Source organism: Ranitomeya imitator, chromosome 2 (genome assembly GCF_032444005.1).
Source record: "Ranitomeya imitator isolate aRanImi1 chromosome 2, aRanImi1.pri, whole genome shotgun sequence".
NCBI lineage: Eukaryota > Metazoa > Chordata > Amphibia > Anura > Dendrobatidae > Ranitomeya > Ranitomeya imitator.
The window spans coordinates 150,574,141-150,595,736 of record NC_091283.1 but is presented as its reverse complement, the minus strand read 5'-3'; the positions used below and the strand labels follow the sequence as shown (position 1 = coordinate 150,595,736).

Genomic DNA, 21,596 nt, shown 5'->3' with positions numbered 1-21,596 from the left:
CAGTCCTGCAATGACTGCCCTATAGCGTGTAGGTGGCTGCAGATGGGAGGCTGATAATATCCCCGCCATATATTCACAGACACAAAAGATGAACATAGACATGTGTCCATCAAGGTCAACCTTTCTCTGGAACAGCGATCGGGTTTAGAGAACCACCTGGATGGTGGAAGACAACCACACATGGCCAAAGAGCGCTGAGGCCAGTGACTAGCTGCAGAAGTAGCGTGGGGTGTACGGGCTGTGACATCAAGAGCCAGTGTAAGTAATATACTGACGGGAGCAGCGAGACATAATGCTGGAAAAGAGGGTTAGTATTATTTCAGCGCCATAACTGCCTGTGTGCAGCATTTTACATATCTCAGACAACCCCTGTAAAGAAGGGTCTATGCTGCTGAAATACACTGTCCCATTATATGTTGTTACTTAAAGGAATTCAGAAAAATTATCCCAGCACTTCCTTCATTAATCCCCTTCCTTGATTTAGTTTTTTCTTCTCTGACACTACCATTAAAATGGAGAAATATAAAAATAAAGGAATTATATCTAAAATGAATTTTCTGTAACTCAGGAGCTCAGCCATGCTCCACCTAATTATCCTACGCCTTGCTACAAGACAATTGACTGCGGCAGGAACTTCGCCCCTCTGTCCTGTCAGTAGAAGGACAAAAGAACTCTAATCCCCGCCCCTTTGGCTAAGCCCAGAGCTTTCGGCTGGTCACCTGCCTAAAATTAAACTGATTAGTGGGAGATTAATGCATGGCATCTGCAACATTTCTGCAAGACCGCTGGTTTCAGGTTCATTCACTACACCGCAATTATCAATTAAAAACCACACAACACCATTGTTCCCAAATCTTGGACGTGCTCAGCTAAAGGTTTTGGTGGAAGCTGATACAGAAAGCGCTTGGGTGAAAAAGGTCCCACCCCTCCTAAATATACATTAATTCACCAAACAATAAAGAAGCAAGGAAGGCAAATATAAAACTTATATCTTACCTAATATACTTTAAAATTAGTCAACTACAGAATATAAAAAAGATGGGTCACCCGCATCACATATTCAGAAAAATCCCAATCTCCTTATATGGGACGAAACTGACAATGGACAGTCTAAGACAAATGGTCTCATTTCAGATGAGAACCTAATCACATTACTCCAAGTTATGAAGTCATACCCATCAAGTCAATAAAAGTGTAAAACTGACAATAATAGGTAAAAAAGGGAACGATCTCACCCAATTATGATGTAAATGGAGTAGTCACGAATGGTCCATGTCTCCTGACAGGTTTCCTCTTTCTAGAATCATCAAGGAAATGGCACAATTAGCAGAGAGGTAAGGCCATCATCCCATCCAGGGAATGTGAAGAAAATCCCTAGAGGGGAGGACAGCCTTACCTTTCTGATAATAGCGCCATGAATCTAGAAAGGAGGCAGAAGAGGCACATAGAGTCAGTCCAGGGCCACTCAGCATGTGAGGGTCAGCTCTGGACTGCTGCCCTTGTAAGGGTGGGAATCTTCAGGGATGTCAAGGGTCAGTCTGTTATCATAGGGACTCTCAGGGCTAACACCTAGACTCCTTCTAAAGTGACAACAGGAGCAACCATGGAGACATGGACCATTAATGACTACTTCATTTACAGTACATCATAATTGGGTGAGTGTTCCCTTCATTACCTATTGTTGTCAGTTTTACACTTATCGACTTGACGGGTATGACTTTATAACTTGGAGTAATGTCACTAAGGTCTCAAGTGAAGTGAGGCCATTTGTCTTGGACTGACCATTGTCAGTTTCGTACTATACACAGAGCTCGGGGTTTTTTCTGTATTTGTGCATAGGTATTTACGTGATGCAGGTGACATGTTTTTTATATTGTGTGGTTGACTAAGTATAACCTACGAGATTAGTTTTATATTCACCATCCTTGCCTCTTTATAATGATGGACTCTGCTAAAATTTGAGAAAAAAAAAAGCAAAGAACTTGGATGGTATGTGCACACATGTTTAATAATTCATCTGAAAGGGGTTTGTTAAAAATCAATGCCCATCATGCAAAAAAAACAAGACCCAATCGCAGAAACAGAGTGAGTATATCAACTCCAGGTGTTATATGGATCGCCAATATTCTTACGCTTTTGGGCACCATCAAAAAACCCTAGTCGGAAAGCAGCCAGGGCAGAAGCAGAGGTTAGACCACTTAGCACCTTATCTCAGAGAATAAAATGCTAACATATAGTACGTAAATATATTTCTAAAAGGTGCTATTGACATGAAATTCTCACCAGATGTCAGTAACAACCAATTCACACAGGCAAAGAAATCGAACAATAGATGTCCATAAATTAGGTTATGTGTAATAATGAGAAATGACACATGGAAGAAGTATTGAACACGCTTACTGAAATGTAATTAATGCTTTGAACAAAAGCCTTTGTCGGTGATGACAGAAGACGCCTCCTGTATTGAGAAACTAGTCGCATGCATTGCTCAGGTGCGATTTTATCCTATTTTTCCACAAAAACACTCTTCACATCCTGAAGGTCCTGTGGGCTCCTCCTATAGACTCTGAGCTTTAGTTCCTGCCATGAATTTGCTATTGGATTCAGGTCCGGTGATTGGCGGGGCCATTCTAGCAGCTTTACTTTCTCAGAAACCAATTGAGTTTCCTTGTCTGTGTGTTTGGGATCATTGTCTTGTTGAAATATCCACTCTCGTTTCACCTTCATCATTATGGTAGATGGCACAGCTTTTTTTTTAAATCAAGAATATCTCAGTATATTCATCCATTCATCCTTTCTTCAATCATATGAAATTTGCCAGTGCTATATGCTGAAAAACAGCCCCGCACCATGACAACCTCACCTCCAAACTTCATTGCTAGTATTGTGGTTTTGGGGTGATATGCAGCGCCTTTTGGCCTCCACACATGCTGTGTATTATGGCATCCAAAGAGTTCAATTTTGGTCTCATCTGACCAGACTATAGTCTCCCAGTATTTCACAGGCTTGTCTAAATATTGTTGAGCAAACTTTAAAGGCGCTTTAGCATGATTTTTGTTCAGCAAATGAGCCTTGCATGGTGAGCATGCGTACAGGCCATGGAGGTTGAGTGCATTACTTAGCGTTTTCTTTGACACAAATGTACATGCTGATTCCAGGTCTTTCTGTAGCTCTCAACAGGTGATCCTTCACTTATGGACAACTCTTCTTATAATTCTTTTCACATCTCTGTCTGAAATTTTGTGGGGAGCACTTGGTCGTTGATGGTTTATGGTGAAATAATGTGCTTTCTACTTCCGTATTCCAACAGTGCTCACAGGAACCTTCAGTAGTTTAGAAATTCTTTTGTAACCAATGCCATCAGTATGTAACAATAAGATCGCAAAGGTCCTGAGACATCTCACTGGTTTTACCCATCGGGAGATATGTTTCTTGTGTGGTACCTTGTAATAAGACATCTTTTTATAGGCCATCAGTTGAACCAGATTATATTTTTTAACAAGTGGCAGGATTGCTTTCCAATTACCGAAAGATTTCAGCGGGTGTCATAACTTTCCATTGCAGTTTGCACCTTTCTTCTTGTGTTTAATTATTTTTTTGCTGTGTAGTTTCTTATTACACATAACCTAATTTATGGACATCTACTGACATCTGACAAGAATTTCATTTTAATAGCACCTTTAGAAATATATTTAGTTAAAAAATTGGTGACGTGATCAATACATATCGCAAATAGATGAACAGCGCTCCAATCAGGTGTAGTAATATCCAAAAAAAAAATTTATTAAGCCATTGTACAGCAACGGGCGCCCCATTGAGTGAGTGCTGTCAGCCCTTCTCTTTTTAGTGATCAATACATATTTCACCTGCTGTATATGTCAAAATAGACTATAATACAAATGTATAGGTCTTTGAGATTTTAATAAGAATTATATCCAAGATGAGCAAATGGTCATTAATAAGAACTTCCATAAACTACAACAGAAAAAAATAAATAAAACTAGGTCTAAATCTAATGCAGATCTCTAGGCACATTGCTTACCGGTGTACTTTTACAGTGTAGAGCTAATAGCGTCCTGGCAATTCTAGTGGGAAGCCAAGATGCGTCCTGCCCCCACTAATGCAAAGAGACATAAAGCAAAGCTAAGCATCCATCCAGTTGGTTTCCGTATCTTACTAATAGATAAATCTATATATTGTAACTAGATGGTGGCCCGATTCTAACGCATCGGGTATTCTAGAATATGCATGTCCACGTAGTATATTGCACAGTCCACGTAGTATATTGCCCAGTCACGTAGTATATTGCCCAGTCACGTAGTATATTGCCCAGCCATGTAGTATATTGCCCAGTCATGTAGTATATTGCCCAGTTACGTAGTATATTGCACAGCCCACGTAGTATATTGCCCAGTAACGTAGTATATTGCCCAGCCAAGTAGTATATTGCCCAGTCACGTAGTATATTGCCCAGTCACGTAGTATATTGCCCAGTAACGTAGTATATTGCCCAGTAACGTAGTATATTGCCCAGCAACGTAGTATATTGCCCAGTTACGTAGTATATTGCACAGCCCACGTAGTATATTGCCCAGTCACGTAGTATATTGCCCAGCCATGTAGTATATTGCCCAGCCACGTAGTATATTGCCCAGCCACATAGTATATTGCCCAGCCACATAGTATATTGCCCAGCCATGTAGTATATTGCCCAGCCACGTAGTATATTGCCCAGCCACGCAGTATATTGCCCAGCCACGCAGTATATTGCCCAACCACGTAGTATATTGCCCAGCCACGTAGTATATTGCGTAGTATATTGCCCAGTCACGTAGTATATTGCCCAGCCACGTAGTATACTGCCCAGCCACGTAGTATATTGCCCAGCCACGCAGTATATTGCCCAGCCACATAATATATTGCCCAGCCACATAGTATATTGCCCAGCCACATAGTATATTGCCCAGCCACATAGTATACAGCAGAGCCACGTAGTATACAGCACAGACACGTAGTATATTACCCAACGACGTGGTATATTGCCCAGCCACATAGTATATTGCCCAGCCACATAGTATACAGCAGAGAGCCACGTAGTATATTGGCCAGTCACGTATTATATTGGCCAGTCACGTATTATGCATCATATCCCTGTTAAAAAAAAGAATTAAAATAAAAAATAGTTACATACTCATCTTCCGGAGCGGATCGAAGCGGCCGGTTACCGATGCTCCTCGCGCGCTCCGGTCTGAAGAGTGCATTGCGGTCTCGCGAGATGATGACGTAGCGGTCTCGCGAGACCGCACGTCATCATGTCGCGAGACCGCAATGCATGAAGCGGTCACCGGGGCGTCGCGAGGAGCATCGGTAACTGGCCGCTTCGATCCGGGGGCTCCGGAAGGTGAGTATGTAAGTATTTTTTGTTTTTTTATTATTTTTAACATTAGGTCTCTTTACTATTCATGCTGCATAGGCAGCATGAATAGTAAAAAGTTGGTCACACAGGGTTAATAGCAGCGTTAACCGAGTGCGTTACACCGCGGTCAACGCTGCCATTAACCCTGTGTGAGCGCTGACTGAAGGGGAGTACGGAGCGGGCACTGACTGCGGGGAGGAAGGAGCGGCCATTTTTCCACCGGACTGTGGCCCTCGCTGATTGGTCGCGGCAGCCATGACAGGCAGCTGGCGAGACCAATCAGCGACTTGGATTCCATGACAGAGGCCGCGACCAATGAATATCCATGACAGACAGAAGGACAGAAAGACGGAAGTGACCCCTAGACTATTATATAGTAGATTACTATATTTTTCACCTTTATTAAAAAGGATGTGACCAGCAAAATCAACAGTTACTCCTAAGAAGACCTAACAGAAAACGTTAAAGGGACTCTGTCACCTTAATTTGGCGGGCTCTGTTTACGGTCAGATGGGCGGTGTTTTCTGTTCTTTCATGCACCCCTTCCTTTCCCGCTGGCCGCAATATTGTCTTGAATTTGATTAGGTTTCCTCCGTAGTACACGCGTGCGCAATTCAATCTTGCCTTGCGCACGCGCAGTATGCTTTGCCCAACTGCGGGCAAAGCTGAAAAGCATTAGTGCGCATGCGCCGGCGCACTATGTCCCGGAAGTATTTCGCTGTGTTCTGGGACATAGTGGTCTCTCCAGGACACAGTCCTCTTCTCTGTCTGATATTTTGTGAGGAGAAGGATGGCATGACCGTCTGTCTGCTTTCTTGAGTTTTGAGGGACATGGGGGAGCTAAGACCCCATAACATGCATAGGGATAGTTTTTTTGTTGACTAATAAGCCATCACATCCAGCATCCATCTTGTAGAAAAGGATGTCATCTACAATGTAACCAGCTGAAATAGGGCTTGGAGTACAATTCTAATGCACATTTAGGCGGCACGTCTACAAGGAACCTTCTATATAAGCTACAGATAACAAGGCTGCCCTACAAAAACGACCAAGAATGAGAAGACGGCATTACCACAACATAATGCCAAGTAAACAGTCAATGATCTTAACTAACAAAGGTCTTAAACTCTTCTCCAGGGACCAGGAACCGAAAGTGCATTAATATCTGCCTGTGATTTCTTCAACTTTGCTCTTTCATTATTAATGAAGAGGATATTGAATGTAACTACAGTTCAGTTTCCTCCGCTTAACCCCTTATTACCAAGGCAGGTGGCTGCTGCTCTGTAGACTCCAGAGGCAAATATCACAAGCAGATGGAAAATGGACTGAAGCAAAACGGCATCGTAAATATAAAACCAGGCCACCGGCATCGAGCCATCAACAAATCACGTCTAGTATTAGTAACCCTGAGAGGGCATCAGATCTGTGTGGAGGAGCGATAATCTGTACAGGATGTGACCACAGCTACTTTATTATATCATCTTAATGACCAAGAATTCCCTGATATGGAAAGCCCCATATGTCTGATCACACAGCATTGTCCTTCCAAGCAAGTAGGACAAGTCCTGTAATCAGGGTCAGAAGATTGGGAAATGATCAGGAGCCACACGTGGTCACTAGTATGAGGTGGTACAGGTGATGGAGAGGCTTCTTGGCTACTTACTTGGAGTCCTTTGGAAAGCGGGCAGAACAGGACCATATGGACGAAGCGTCTTAGCTTTCTCATCCTCCTAATTCATGGGAACTAGTCCGGTGCTAGGAAGGTTAGTGTGCAGGTGCCCTAAAGTAGGCGATCATTGAGAACATGTCACGTCATCCATCCAGGGGTCCGGACTCAATGTTACTTGTAGTGAATAGGAAATCTTTACGTCAATCCTTTACTTGTAGGAAGGATGTCCTCATTGGCCATTCACGTGACCCATTAGATTAGGATCCAGTGCCCACTTGCTGTCTTTGTGTCCTATTTGTACCCCTAGATGAGCCCCTCCAGGGGAACACATTCCAGATGGAGCTGTCAGCTTGTCTCACCCCTGACTTGTCCAGGAGACAGTGTGGTAATGATAGTCACCAGGAGGCTGGCAGGATGCAGTCCACACAAAGGGGGCAGCTTCTCCCTGTGCCAAGGGGGACTGCTTGTCTCCGGCTATCTGGGCTCCGGCACTTCCCACTACAGAATTATTGTTCTTTTCAATGCTGCCACAAAGGAGTCATTTTCTGCTCATTCAGCCTGTGGGTCACTACATTTCCAGAAGATCCCACTAGGGTCTGCGCCTCTCTGTGGTGCTGACTACAGGCCCCCCGCACCTCCCTGTAATTAATGCCCCCCAGCCAAAAGGAAAACCTGCCCCCAGCTGTCCTGTAGCTACATGCCAAGTACAGACCTGTAATCTGCCCATTAGAGGAGCGCCCCCAGTGCTCTGCTACATCGCCCTCTCACAGTCCTCCTGGATTATCCCCCAATCACCGGATCCGCTACCAGACCACATTACAGGCTGGGCACAGGTACAAATGCCCAATACATGCCCCTGCCTGCTCACTCAGATTCCCTGCAGCTTTCTCCTGTCATTGCTCCCTGGGAAGTCTGGGGGGTTATTCACCCCTTGACCCCTCTTATTCTATCATATGACCCTGTGACTGCCCTCAGCGTGGGCACTGCCCATCAGATCACCTAGGATGACACCCGATACCCCAGATCACATAGCTGCTCTGCCAGGAGACCCCATCACATCTCATGGCCCCGGCTCCTCGCCCCTATATCCTTTCCCTCTGCAGCCCCCGATGTCTCTCCTCAGCGCTGCCCAGGGTCCATGGTTGCAGCCCCCTGCCGGTGCCTGCTCAGCGCCCCTCTCCGCCTCCTCTGACGGCTGATAATGATGTCAGTCCTCGGCCTGGAGCCGCAGTCCCGTGGCTTCTCCCGGTGCCCGGGCGTCCCGCCGGCTGTGTGCTCGATGCCCCGGACCGGTCCCCACACCGCTACTGCTGCCGCTTCTTAAAGCAGGGCTCTGGCTTTGAGGATTATTTGTCCGCCGACGCAAAATTCAGCAGCACAGAGAGGGGGAGCCTGGAGCAGGTGCAGCCGAGGGAGGATGGGAGGCAGCGTTAGATGATTAACCTCCCCCTTATTCATCCGCCAGGCTGAGCCTCAGCTGCTGCAGCTCCTCTTCCCAGCCTGTCCTAACATAACGCTTATATTAGCTCCTTTCCTATACTCCTAGTCCTGAGCCGCAGCTACTGCACAACCTCTTTCCTGACACAGAGATGCCAATCACTGAGCATGCTGGCTTCAGCACATGCTGTGTCCATCCCTGACCCTATAGTCTGCCATATTGGAAGGGGCTGCACAGCAGATCGGTGCCCCCTGTCTACACTCAATGGTTTCCTAGGTAACCTAGCAGCAGGGGCTGATACATTGTTGCAGTGCACCCTGGATGTGGGGACTGCACATGACAGGCTAGTACTTGTCCTAGTATGGCGTCCGTACCATCGGGGCTTGGGATTTCAAGTTAAGAAACGTTAGAGTGTCGCCCCCTGCTGCTGAGTAATGCCTTGTGTGGCAGACAACCCCCTCCCCCCATGATTTTCAGTAGAATTTTAGGCTGGGTTCACACTGCGTTGTGTGAACCCGTTTAACACATAACACGGCATAACGCGGTGTAACGTAGTCCGTTAATGCCGCCATTACTGGCAATGGTGAATGCATCGCTAGGGCGCGCTAGCAATGTGCCGTCATTGAGTGACGGACCCGACATGCGGGCTGTAGCGTTTCCGGGTCCGTCACTCCTAGCGCACTCCTAGCGCAGATGGAGCTAGCAGATGCTTTGACCCAAAAGTTGCCAAAAAACAGCAACTTGAGCTTTTTGTCACCTTGTGTCCAAGTTCTGTAGCATCACAATATTGCGATCTTTGCTCGACATGCGATGTAACCAGACTTTGTGTAGCCCCAGCCTAAAACAGGCGTGATCCGCACTGCACGTGTCAATCGAGTTTCAGCCCACGTACATACATTTTCCATTCTTTTATAAAATGTACGTGTCCCAGATTTTGTACTTGTAATCGCCTCTGCAAAGATATGCTCACCTTCAGCATCCGATAAACTCTGCAGATATCATAGCTGCTGACTTCAGCAAGAATTTCATCTGATCGGGTAAAATACAAACTAAAAATTCTGTCTAAATCCTGAAATGGTGAGTCACTTGGCATCATTGAAAGTGGCATTTTGCCCAGAACTGAAACTATTCACTGTATATTTCAGATGCTCCACAGCAAGTCAGGTGGTTTAGCGGGAAAACATCTCACCAAGGATCTGCTCTCCTGCATCATTGCTAAATGTTCACACCGTCCAGGGGTGAGATAGGACCTATTCAGTCATCTCCAGTCAAATTTCCAGCTCATACATCTTTTCTACCTTGTGTCACCCCTAAGTCCTCATAATGTAAGCTCTAGTGATCAGGATCCTCGCTCCTCTGATACAGTCATGGCCAAAAGTATTGACACCCCTGCAATTCTGTCAGATAATACTCATTTTCTTCCTGAAAATGATTGCAAACACAAATTCTTTGGTATTATTAACTTCATTTAATTTGTTTTAAATGAAAAAACACAAAAGAGAATGAATCAAAAAGCAAAACATTGATCATTTCATACAAAACTCCAAAAATGGGCCAGACAAAAGTATTGGCACCCTCAGCCTAATACTTGGTTGCACAACCTTTAGCCAAAATAACTGCGACCAACCCCTTCCGGTAACCATCAATGAGTTTCTTACAATGCTCTGCTGGAATTTTAGACCATTCTTCTTTGGCAAACTGCTCCAGGTCCCTGCAGAGGCGTAGCTAGAGCTTTTGCCGCCCGGGGCTGTTCCCGAGTTTGGCGCCCCCACCCCCCCCCCCCCCCCGGCTCAATACACACAAAGGTTACCAAAAACGGTTTTCCTGTTTTGTAGAACTTAAACTGGGCCTAATGGTGTCACCCCCACATGCCACACCTGTGACTTAATACCACCACACCATGACCAGGCCACATAGTGACCGAATAATACTACATACAAGGGACAAATACCACAACACCATTTCCAGACCACATATTACCACCACATAGTGACTGAATACTACAATACTGATCAGTAATAAAAAAAAACCACAATACTATCACCATAAGTGCCAGTATTCACAGGAGATCTGTACTTAGTATGCAGTGTCTGTGTAGAGGTAATACAGAGATCACTGGTGACATTATACACAGGACCTCTATATAGTATACAGTGTATAGTGTCAATGTATAGGTAACACTGACTCACCAGTGACGTCTCTAGGTGAAGTCCTTCATCTTTCATCCAGCACAGACCGCCATCATTCCTTCCAGCCAGGACTCGTTTCTGCAGGAAATAACACAGTTATCTCGAGCTCCGCTTGCAGAACACATTACTTAATTTTTCACAACTTCTACATTACATCACATGAAGAAAAAAAGGTGATATAGTGTCACTCTGCACAGTAACAGGACCGCCCCCCCATTTAAAACAGTATACTCAAAAAATAAAATAAATACATCACTGCAGTAATAATATCCCTTAATTAGCCCCTATGGTAATAATATTCCCCACCCTGGCCCCGTTTCTCATTCCTGGCTCCAGCCATATGTTCTCGCATCCTGCCCTCATGAGTATCCATTCTACCCCATATGATCTCCACATCCTGCCCCACCAGCCTCCATCGTATCCGTCCTGCCCCATGATCCAATCCTGCCCCGTGTCTCCAATCATGCCCCGTATCTACATTCTGCCCATGCCTCAAGTCCTGCCCCCAGTGTGTCCAGCATATTACCCCCATGTTGTCCAGCAATCTGCCCCAGTGTGTCCAGCATATTACCCCCATGTTGTCCAGCAATCTGCCCCAGTGTGTCCAGCATATTACCCCCAGTGTGTCCAGCAATCTGCCCCAGTATGTCCAGCACTGCCCCCAGTGTGTCCAGCAATCTGCCCCAGTGTCCAGCCTTTCCCCAGTGTGTCCAGCAGTCTGCCCCAGTGTGTCCAGCATATTACCCCCAGTGTCCAGCATTGCCCCAGTGTGTCCAGCATATTACCCCCAGTGTGTCCAGCAATCTGCCCCAGTGTCCAGCATTGCCCCAGTGTGTCCAGAAGTCTGCCCCAGGGTCTCCAGCATTGCCTCAATGTGTCCAGAAATCTGCCCCAGGGTCTCCAGTATTGCCCCAGTGTGTCCAGCAATCTGCCCCATGGTCTCCTGTATTGCCCCAGTGTGTCCAGCATTCTGCCCCATGGTCTCCAGTATTGCCCCGGTGTATCCAGCAATCTGCCCCATGGTCTCCTGTATTGCCCCAGTGTGTCCAGCATTCTGCCCCATGGTCTCCAGTATTGCCCCGGTGTGTCCAGCAATCTGCCCCATGGTCTCCAGTATTGCCCCAGTATGTCCAGAAGTCTGCCCAGGGTCTCCAGCATTGCCTCAATGTGTCCTGAAATCTGCCCCATGGTCTCCAGTATTCAGTGTGTCCAGCAATCTGCCCCATAGTCTCCTGTATTGCCCCAGTGTGTCCAGCATTCTGCCCCATGGTCTCCAGTATTTCCCCAGTGTGTCCAGCATTCTGCCCCATGGTCTCCAGTATTTCCCCAGTGTGTCCAGCATTCTGCCCCATGGTCTCCAGTATTGCCCCAGTGTGTCCAGCAATCTGCCCCATGGTCTCCTGTATTGTCCCAGTGTGTCCAGCATTCTGCCACATGGTCTCCTGTATTGCCCCAGTGTGTCCAGCATTCTGCCCCATGGTCTCCAGTATTGCCCCAGTGTGTCCAGCAATCTGCCCCATGGTCTCCTGTATTGCCCCAGTGTGTCCAGCAATCTGCCCCATGGTCTCCTGTATTGCCCCAGTGTGTCCAGCATTCTGCCACATGGTCTCCTGTATTGCCCCAGTGTGTCCAGCAATCTGCCCCATGGTCTCCAGTATTGCCCCAGTGTGTCCAGCAATCTGCCCCATAGTCTCCTGTATTGCCCCAGTGTGTCCAGCAATCTGCCCCATGGTCTCATGTATTGCCCCAGTGTGTTTCAATCAATCTGCCCCATGGTCTCCTGTATTGCCCCAGTGTGTCCAGCAATCTGCCCCATGGTCTCATGTATTGCCCCAGTGTGTTTCAATCAATCTGCCCCATGGTCTCCAGTATTTCCCCACTGTGTCCAGCAATCTGCCCCATGGTCTCCAGTATTGCCCCAGTGTGTCCAGCATTGCCCCAGCCCCAGACAGTCAGACATAAAGAAAAAAAAAAAAGTAAAATCCTCACCTCTCCCGTTCCTAGCGCAGGTCCGGTGCAGTCAGCGTCTCTCCGACTCTGCGACGCTCAGGACAGAGAGGCAGAGCGGCGCGCACAGTAGTGACGTCATCGCGCCCTCTGCTCTGAGACGTCGCAGAGTCAGAGGACGCTGCAGCTGCCGGCGCCGCAGGAACCAGGAGAGGTGAGTATAGAGCGGGGGGCGGGGTCCGGTGGTGGGGGGAGCTGGCCCTGGTCGTGGCGGCGGACGCAGAGGCGTAGCTAGAGCTTTTGCCGCCCGGGGCTGTTCCCGAGTTTGGCGCCACCCCCCCCCCCCCCCGGCTCAATACACACAAAGGTTACCAAAAACGGTTTTCCTGTTTTGTAGAACTTAAACTGGGCCTAATGGTGTCACCCCCACATGCCACACCTGTGACTTAATACCACCACACCATGACCAGGCCACATAGTGACCGAATAATACTACATACAAGGGACAAATACCACAACACCATTTCCAGACCACATATTACCACCACATAGTGACTGAATACTACAATACTGATCAGTAATAAAAAAAACCCACAATACTATCACCATAAGTGCCAGTATTCACAGGAGATCTGTACTTAGTATGCAGTGTCTGTGTAGAGGTAATACAGAGATCACTGGTGACATTATACACAGGACCTCTATATAGTATACAGTGTATAGTGTCAGTGTATAGGTAACACTGACTCACCAGTGACGTCTCTAGGTGAAGTCCTTCATCTTTCATCCAGCACAGACCGCCATCATTCCTTCCAGCCAGGACTCGTTTCTGCAGGAAATAACACAGTTATCTCGAGCTCCGCTTGCAGAACACATTACTTAATTTTTCACAACTTCTACATTACATCACATGAAGAAAAAAAGGTGATATAGTGTCACTCTGCACAGTAACAGGACCGCCCCCCCATTTAAAACAGTATACTCAAAAAATAAAATAAATACATCACTGCAGTAATAATATCCCTTAATTAGCCCCTATGGTAATAATATTCCCCACCCTGGCCCCGTTTCTCATTCCTGGCTCCAGCCATATGTTCTCGCATCCTGCCCTCATGAGTATCCATTCTACCCCATATGATCTCCACATCCTGCCCCACCAGCCTCCATCGTATCCGTCCTGCCCCATGATCCAATCCTGCCCCGTGTCTCCAATCATGCCCCGTATCTACATTCTGCCCATGCCTCAAGTCCTGCCCCCAGTGTGTCCAGCATATTACCCCCATGTTGTCCAGCAATCTGCCCCAGTGTGTCCAGCATATTACCCCCATGTTGTCCAGCAATCTGCCCCAGTGTGTCCAGCATATTACCCCCAGTGTGTCCAGCAATCTGCCCCAGTATGTCCAGCACTGCCCCCAGTGTGTCCAGCAATCTGCCCCAGTGTCCAGCCTTTCCCCAGTGTGTCCAGCAGTCTGCCCCAGTGTGTCCAGCATATTACCCCCAGTGTCCAGCATTGCCCCAGTGTGTCCAGCATATTACCCCCAGTGTGTCCAGCAATCTGCCCCAGTGTCCAGCATTGCCCCAGTGTGTCCAGAAGTCTGCCCCAGGGTCTCCAGCATTGCCTCAATGTGTCCAGAAATCTGCCCCAGGGTCTCCAGTATTGCCCCAGTGTGTCCAGCAATCTGCCCCATGGTCTCCTGTATTGCCCCAGTGTGTCCAGCATTCTGCCCCATGGTCTCCAGTATTGCCCCGGTGTATCCAGCAATCTGCCCCATGGTCTCCTGTATTGCCCCAGTGTGTCCAGCATTCTGCCCCATGGTCTCCAGTATTGCCCCGGTGTGTCCAGCAATCTGCCCCATGGTCTCCAGTATTGCCCCAGTATGTCCAGAAGTCTGCCCAGGATCTCCAGCATTGCCTCAATGTGTCCTGAAATCTGCCCCATGGTCTCCAGTATTCAGTGTGTCCAGCAATCTGCCCCATAGTCTCCTGTATTGCCCCAGTGTGTCCAGCATTCTGCCCCATGGTCTCCAGTATTTCCCCAGTGTGTCCAGCATTCTGCCCCATGGTCTCCAGTATTTCCCCAGTGTGTCCAGCATTCTGCCCCATGGTCTCCAGTATTGCCCCAGTGTGTCCAGCAATCTGCCCCATGGTCTCCTGTATTGCCCCAGTGTGTCCAGCATTCTGCCACATGGTCTCCTGTATTGCCCCAGTGTGTCCAGCATTCTGCCCCATGGTCTCCAGTATTGCCCCAGTGTGTCCAGCAATCTGCCCCATGGTCTCCTGTATTGCCCCAGTGTGTCCAGCAATCTGCCCCATGGTCTCCTGTATTGCCCCAGTGTGTCCAGCATTCTGCCACATGGTCTCCTGTATTGCCCCAGTGTGTCCAGCAATCTGCCCCATGGTCTCCAGTATTGCCCCAGTGTGTCCAGCAATCTGCCCCATAGTCTCCTGTATTGCCCCAGTGTGTCCAGCAATCTGCCCCATGGTCTCATGTATTGCCCCAGTGTGTTTCAATCAATCTGCCCCATGGTCTCCTGTATTGCCCCAGTGTGTCCAGCAATCTGCCCCATGGTCTCATGTATTGCCCCAGTGTGTTTCAATCAATCTGCCCCATGGTCTCCAGTATTTCCCCACTGTGTCCAGCAATCTGCCCCATGGTCTCCAGTATTGCCCCAGTGTGTCCAGCATTGCCCCAGCCCCAGACAGTCAGACATAAAGAAAAAAAAAAAAAGTAAAATCCTCACCTCTCCCGTTCCTAGCGCAGGTCCGGTGCAGTCAGCGTCTCTCCGACTCTGCGACGCTCAGGACAGAGAGGCAGAGCGGCGCGCACAGTAGTGACGTCATCGCGCCCTCTGCTCTGAGACGTCGCAGAGTCAGAGGACGCTGCAGCTGCCGGCGCCGCAGGAACCAGGAGAGGTGAGTATAGAGCGGGGGGCGGGGTCCGGTGGTGGGGGGAGCTGGCCCTGGTCGTGGCGGCGGACGCAGAGGCGTAGCTAGAGCTTTTGCCGCCCGGGGCTGTTCCCGAGTTTGGCGCCACCCCCCCCCCCCCCGGCTCAATACACACAAAGGTTACCAAAAACGGTTTTCCTGTTTTGTAGAACTTAAACTGGGCCTAATGGTGTCACCCCCACATGCCACACCTGTGACTTAATACCACCACACCATGACCAGGCCACATAGTGACCGAATAATACTACATACAAGGGACAAATACCACAACACCATTTCCAGACCACATATTACCACCACATAGTGACTGAATACTACAATACTGATCAGTAATAAAAAAAAACCACAATACTATCACCATAAGTGCCAGTATTCACAGGAGATCTGTACTTAGTATGCAGTGTCTGTGTAGAGGTAATACAGAGATCACTGGTGACATTATACACAGGACCTCTATATAGTATACAGTGTATAGTGTCAGTGTATAGGTAACACTGACTCACCAGTGACGTCTCTAGGTGAAGTCCTTCATCTTTCATCCAGCACAGACCGCCATCATTCCTTCCAGCCAGGACTCGTTTCTGCAGGAAATAACACAGTTATCTCGAGCTCCGCTTGCAGAACACATTACTTAATTTTTCACAACTTCTACATTACATCACATGAAGAAAAAAAGGTGATATAGTGTCACTCTGCACAGTAACAGGACCGCCCCCCCATTTAAAACAGTATACTCAAAAAATAAAATAAATACATCACTGCAGTAATAATATCCCTTAATTAGCCCCTATGGTAATAATATTCCCCACCCTGGCCCCGTTTCTCATTCCTGGCTCCAGCCATATGTTCTCGCATCCTGCCCTCATGAGTATCCATTCTACCCCATATGATCTCCACATCCTGCCCCACCAGCCTCCATCGTATCCGTCCTGCCCCATGATCCAATCCTGCCCCGTGTCTCCAATCATGCCCCGTATCTACATTCTGCCCATGCCTCAAGTCCTGCCCCCAGTGTGTCCAGCATATTACCCCCATGTTGTCCAGCAATCTGCCCCAGTGTGTCCAGCATATTACCCCCATGTTGTCCAGCAATCTGCCCCAGTGTGTCCAGCATATTACCCCCAGTGTGTCCAGCAATCTGCCCCAGTATGTCCAGCACTGCCCCCAGTGTGTCCAGCAATCTGCCCCAGTGTCCAGCCTTTCCCCAGTGTGTCCAGCAGTCTGCCCCAGTGTGTCCAGCATATTACCCCCAGTGTCCAGCATTGCCCCAGTGTGTCCAGCATATTACCCCCAGTGTGTCCAGCAATCTGCCCCAGTGTCCAGCATTGCCCCAGTGTGTCCAGAAGTCTGCCCCAGGGTCTCCAGCATTGCCTCAATGTGTCCAGAAATCTGCCCCAGGGTCTCCAGTATTGCCCCAGTGTGTCCAGCAATCTGCCCCATGGTCTCCTGTATTGCCCCAGTGTGTCCAGCATTCTGCCCCATGGTCTCCAGTATTGCCCCGGTGTATCCAGCAATCTGCCCCATGGTCTCCTGTATTGCCCCAGTGTGTCCAGCATTCTGCCCCATGGTCTCCAGTATTGCCCCGGTGTGTCCAGCAATCTGCCCCATGGTCTCCAGTATTGCCCCAGTATGTCCAGAAGTCTGCCCAGGATCTCCAGCATTGCCTCAATGTGTCCTGAAATCTGCCCCATGGTCTCCAGTATTCAGTGTGTCCAGCAATCTGCCCCATAGTCTCCTGTATTGCCCCAGTGTGTCCAGCATTCTGCCCCATGGTCTCCAGTATTTCCCCAGTGTGTCCAGCATTCTGCCCCATGGTCTCCAGTATTTCCCCAGTGTGTCCAGCATTCTGCCCCATGGTCTCCAGTATTGCCCCAGTGTGTCCAGCAATCTGCCCCATGGTCTCCTGTATTGCCCCAGTGTGTCCAGCATTCTGCCACATGGTCTCCTGTATTGCCCCAGTGTGTCCAGCATTCTGCCCCATGGTCTCCAGTATTGCCCCAGTGTGTCCAGCAATCTGCCCCATGGTCTCCTGTATTGCCCCAGTGTGTCCAGCAATCTGCCCCATGGTCTCCTGTATTGCCCCAGTGTGTCCAGCATTCTGCCACATGGTCTCCTGTATTGCCCCAGTGTGTCCAGCAATCTGCCCCATGGTCTCCAGTATTGCCCCAGTGTGTCCAGCAATCTGCCCCATAGTCTCCTGTATTGCCCCAGTGTGTCCAGCAATCTGCCCCATGGTCTCATGTATTGCCCCAGTGTGTTTCAATCAATCTGCCCCATGGTCTCCTGTATTGCCCCAGTGTGTCCAGCAATCTGCCCCATGGTCTCATGTATTGCCCCAGTGTGTTTCAATCAATCTGCCCCATGGTCTCCAGTATTTCCCCACTGTGTCCAGCAATCTGCCCCATGGTCTCCAGTATTGCCCCAGTGTGTCCAGCATTGCCCCAGCCCCAGACAGTCAGACATAAAGAAAAAAAAAAAAAGTAAAATCCTCACCTCTCCCGTTCCTAGCGCAGGTCCGGTGCAGTCAGCGTCTCTCCGACTCTGCGACGCTCAGGACAGAGAGGCAGAGCGGCGCGCACAGTAGTGACGTCATCGCGCCCTCTGCTCTGAGACGTCGCAGAGTCAGAGGACGCTGCAGCTGCCGGCGCCGCAGGAACCAGGAGAGGTGAGTATAGAGCGGGGGGCGGGGTCCGGTGGTGGGGGGAGCTGGCCCTGGTCGTGGCGGCGGACGCAGAGGCGTAGCTAGAGCTTTTGCCGCCCGGGGCTGTTCCCGAGTTTGGCGCCACCCCCCCCCCCCCCGGCTCAATACACACAAAGGTTACCAAAAACGGTTTTCCTGTTTTGTAGAACTTAAACTGGGCCTAATGGTGTCACCCCCACATGCCACACCTGTGACTTAATACCACCACACCATGACCAGGCCACATAGTGACCGAATAATACTACATACAAGGGACAAATACCACAACACCATTTCCAGACCACATATTACCACCACATAGTGACTGAATACTACAATACTGATCAGTAATAAAAAAAACCCACAATACTATCACCATAAGTGCCAGTATTCACAGGAGATCTGTACTTAGTATGCAGTGTCTGTGTAGAGGTAATACAGAGATCACTGGTGACATTATACACAGGACCTCTATATAGTATACAGTGTATAGTGTCAGTGTATAGGTAACACTGACTCACCAGTGACGTCTCTAGGTGAAGTCCTTCATCTTTCATCCAGCACAGACCGCCATCATTCCTTCCAGCCAGGACTCGTTTCTGCAGGAAATAACACAGTTATCTCGAGCTCCGCTTGCAGAACACATTACTTAATTTTTCACAACTTCTACATTACATCACATGAAGAAAAAAAGGTGATATAGTGTCACTCTGCACAGTAACAGGACCGCCCCCCCATTTAAAACAGTATACTCAAAAAATAAAATAAATACATCACTGCAGTAATAATATCCCTTAATTAGCCCCTATGGTAATAATATTCCCCACCCTGGCCCCGTTTCTCATTCCTGGCTCCAGCCATATGTTCTCGCATCCTGCCCTCATGAGTATCCATTCTACCCCATATGATCTCCACATCCTGCCCCACCAGCCTCCATCGTATCCGTCCTGCCCCATGATCCAATCCTGCCCCGTGTCTCCAATCATGCCCCGTATCTACATTCTGCCCATGCCTCAAGTCCTGCCCCCAGTGTGTCCAGCATATTACCCCCATGTTGTCCAGCAATCTGCCCCAGTGTGTCCAGCATATTACCCCCATGTTGTCCAGCAATCTGCCCCAGTGTGTCCAGCATATTACCCCCAGTGTGTCCAGCAATCTGCCCCAGTATGTCCAGCACTGCCCCCAGTGTGTCCAGCAATCTGCCCCAGTGTCCAGCCTTTCCCCAGTGTGTCCAGCAGTCTGCCCCAGTGTGTCCAGCATATTACCCCCAGTGTCCAGCATTGCCCCAGTGTGTCCAGCATATTACCCCCAGTGTGTCCAGCAATCTGCCCCAGTGTCCAGCATTGCCCCAGTGTGTCCAGAAGTCTGCCCCAGGGTCTCCAGCATTGCCTCAATGTGTCCAGAAATCTGCCCCAGGGTCTCCAGTATTGCCCCAGTGTGTCCAGCAATCTGCCCCATGGTCTCCTGTATTGCCCCAGTGTGTCCAGCATTCTGCCCCATGGTCTCCAGTATTGCCCCGGTGTATCCAGCAATCTGCCCCATGGTCTCCTGTATTGCCCCAGTGTGTCCAGCATTCTGCCCCATGGTCTCCAGTATTGCCCCGGTGTGTCCAGCAATCTGCCCCATGGTCTCCAGTATTGCCCCAGTATGTCCAGAAGTCTGCCCAGGATCTCCAGCATTGCCTCAATGTGTCCTGAAATCTGCCCCATGGTCTCCAGTATTCAGTGTGTCCAGCAATCTGCCCCATAGTCTCCTGTATTGCCCCAGTGTGTCCAGCATTCTGCCCCATGGTCTCCAGTATTTCCCCAGTGTGTCCAGCATTCTGCCCCATGGTCTCCAGTATTTCCCCAGTGTGTCCAGCATTCTGCCCCATGGTCTCCAGTATTGCCCCAGTGTGTCCAGCAATCTGCCCCATGGTCTCCTGTATTGCCCCAGTGTGTCCAGCATTCTGCCACATGGTCTCCTGTATTGCCCCAGTGTGTCCAGCATTCTGCCCCATGGTCTCCAGTATTGCCCCAGTGTGTCCAGCAATCTGCCCCATGGTCTCCTGTATTGCCCCAGTGTGTCCAGCAATCTGCCCCATGGTCTCCTGTATTGCCCCAGTGTGTCCAGCATTCTGCCACATGGTCTCCTGTATTGCCCCAGTGTGTCCAGCAATCTGCCCCATGGTCTCCAGTATTGCCCCAGTGTGTCCAGCAATCTGCCCCATAGTCTCCTGTATTGCCCCAGTGTGTCCAGCAATCTGCCCCATGGTCTCATGTATTGCCCCAGTGTGTTTCAATCAATCTGCCCCATGGTCTCCTGTATTGCCCCAGTGTGTCCAGCAATCTGCCCCATGGTCTCATGTATTGCCCCAGTGTGTTTCAATCAATCTGCCCCATGGTCTCCAGTATTTCCCCACTGTGTCCAGCAATCTGCCCCATGGTCTCCAGTATTGCCCCAGTGTGTCCAGCATTGCCCCAGCCCCAGACAGTCAGACATAAAGAAAAAAAAAAAAAGTAAAATCCTCACCTCTCCCGTTCCTAGCGCAGGTCCGGTGCAGTCAGCGTCTCTCCGACTCTGCGACGCTCAGGACAGAGAGGCAGAGCGGCGCGCACAGTAGTGACGTCATCGCGCCCTCTGCTCTGAGACGTCGCAGAGTCAGAGGACGCTGCAGCTGCCGGCGCCGCAGGAACCAGGAGAGGTGAGTATAGAGCGGGGGGCGGGGTCCGGTGGTGGGGGGAGCTGGCCCTGGTCGTGGCGGCGGACGCAGAGGCGTAGCTAGAGCTTTTGCCGCCCGGGGCTGTTCCCGAGTTTGGCGCCACCCCCCCCCCCCGGCTCAATACACACAAAGGTTACCAAAAACGGTTTTCCTGTTTTGTAGAACTTAAACTGGGCCTAATGGTGTCACCCCCACATGCCACACCTGTGACTTAATACCACCACACCATGACCAGGCCACATAGTGACCGAATAATACTACATACAAGGGACAAATACCACAACACCATTTCCAGACCACATATTACCACCACATAGTGACTGAATACTACAATACTGATCAGTAATAAAAAAAACCCACAATACTATCACCATAAGTGCCAGTATTCACAGGAGATCTGTACTTAGTATGCAGTGTCTGTGTAGAGGTAATACAGAGATCACTGGTGACATTATACACAGGACCTCTATATAGTATACAGTGTATAGTGTCAGTGTATAGGTAACACTGACTCACCAGTGACGTCTCTAGGTGAAGTCCTTCATCTTTCATCCAGCACAGACCGCCATCATTCCTTCCAGCCAGGACTCGTTTCTGCAGGAAATAACAC

General features: G+C 49.1%; 1 protein-coding gene across 1 annotated transcript in view; it reads right to left on the bottom strand.

Moving 5' to 3' along the window:
* DIPK1B (divergent protein kinase domain 1B) overlaps window positions 1-8,782 on the bottom strand; it is a 162,131-nt gene extending 153,349 nt beyond the window's left edge. The window contains exon 1 of the mRNA XM_069747478.1: window positions 7,080-8,782. Coding sequence (XP_069603579.1) covers window positions 7,080-7,142 — 63 coding nt within the window. The 5' untranslated portion in view covers window positions 7,143-8,782. The remainder of the gene's footprint in view (window positions 1-7,079) is intronic.
* Window positions 8,783-21,596: the final 12,814 nt, after the last annotated feature.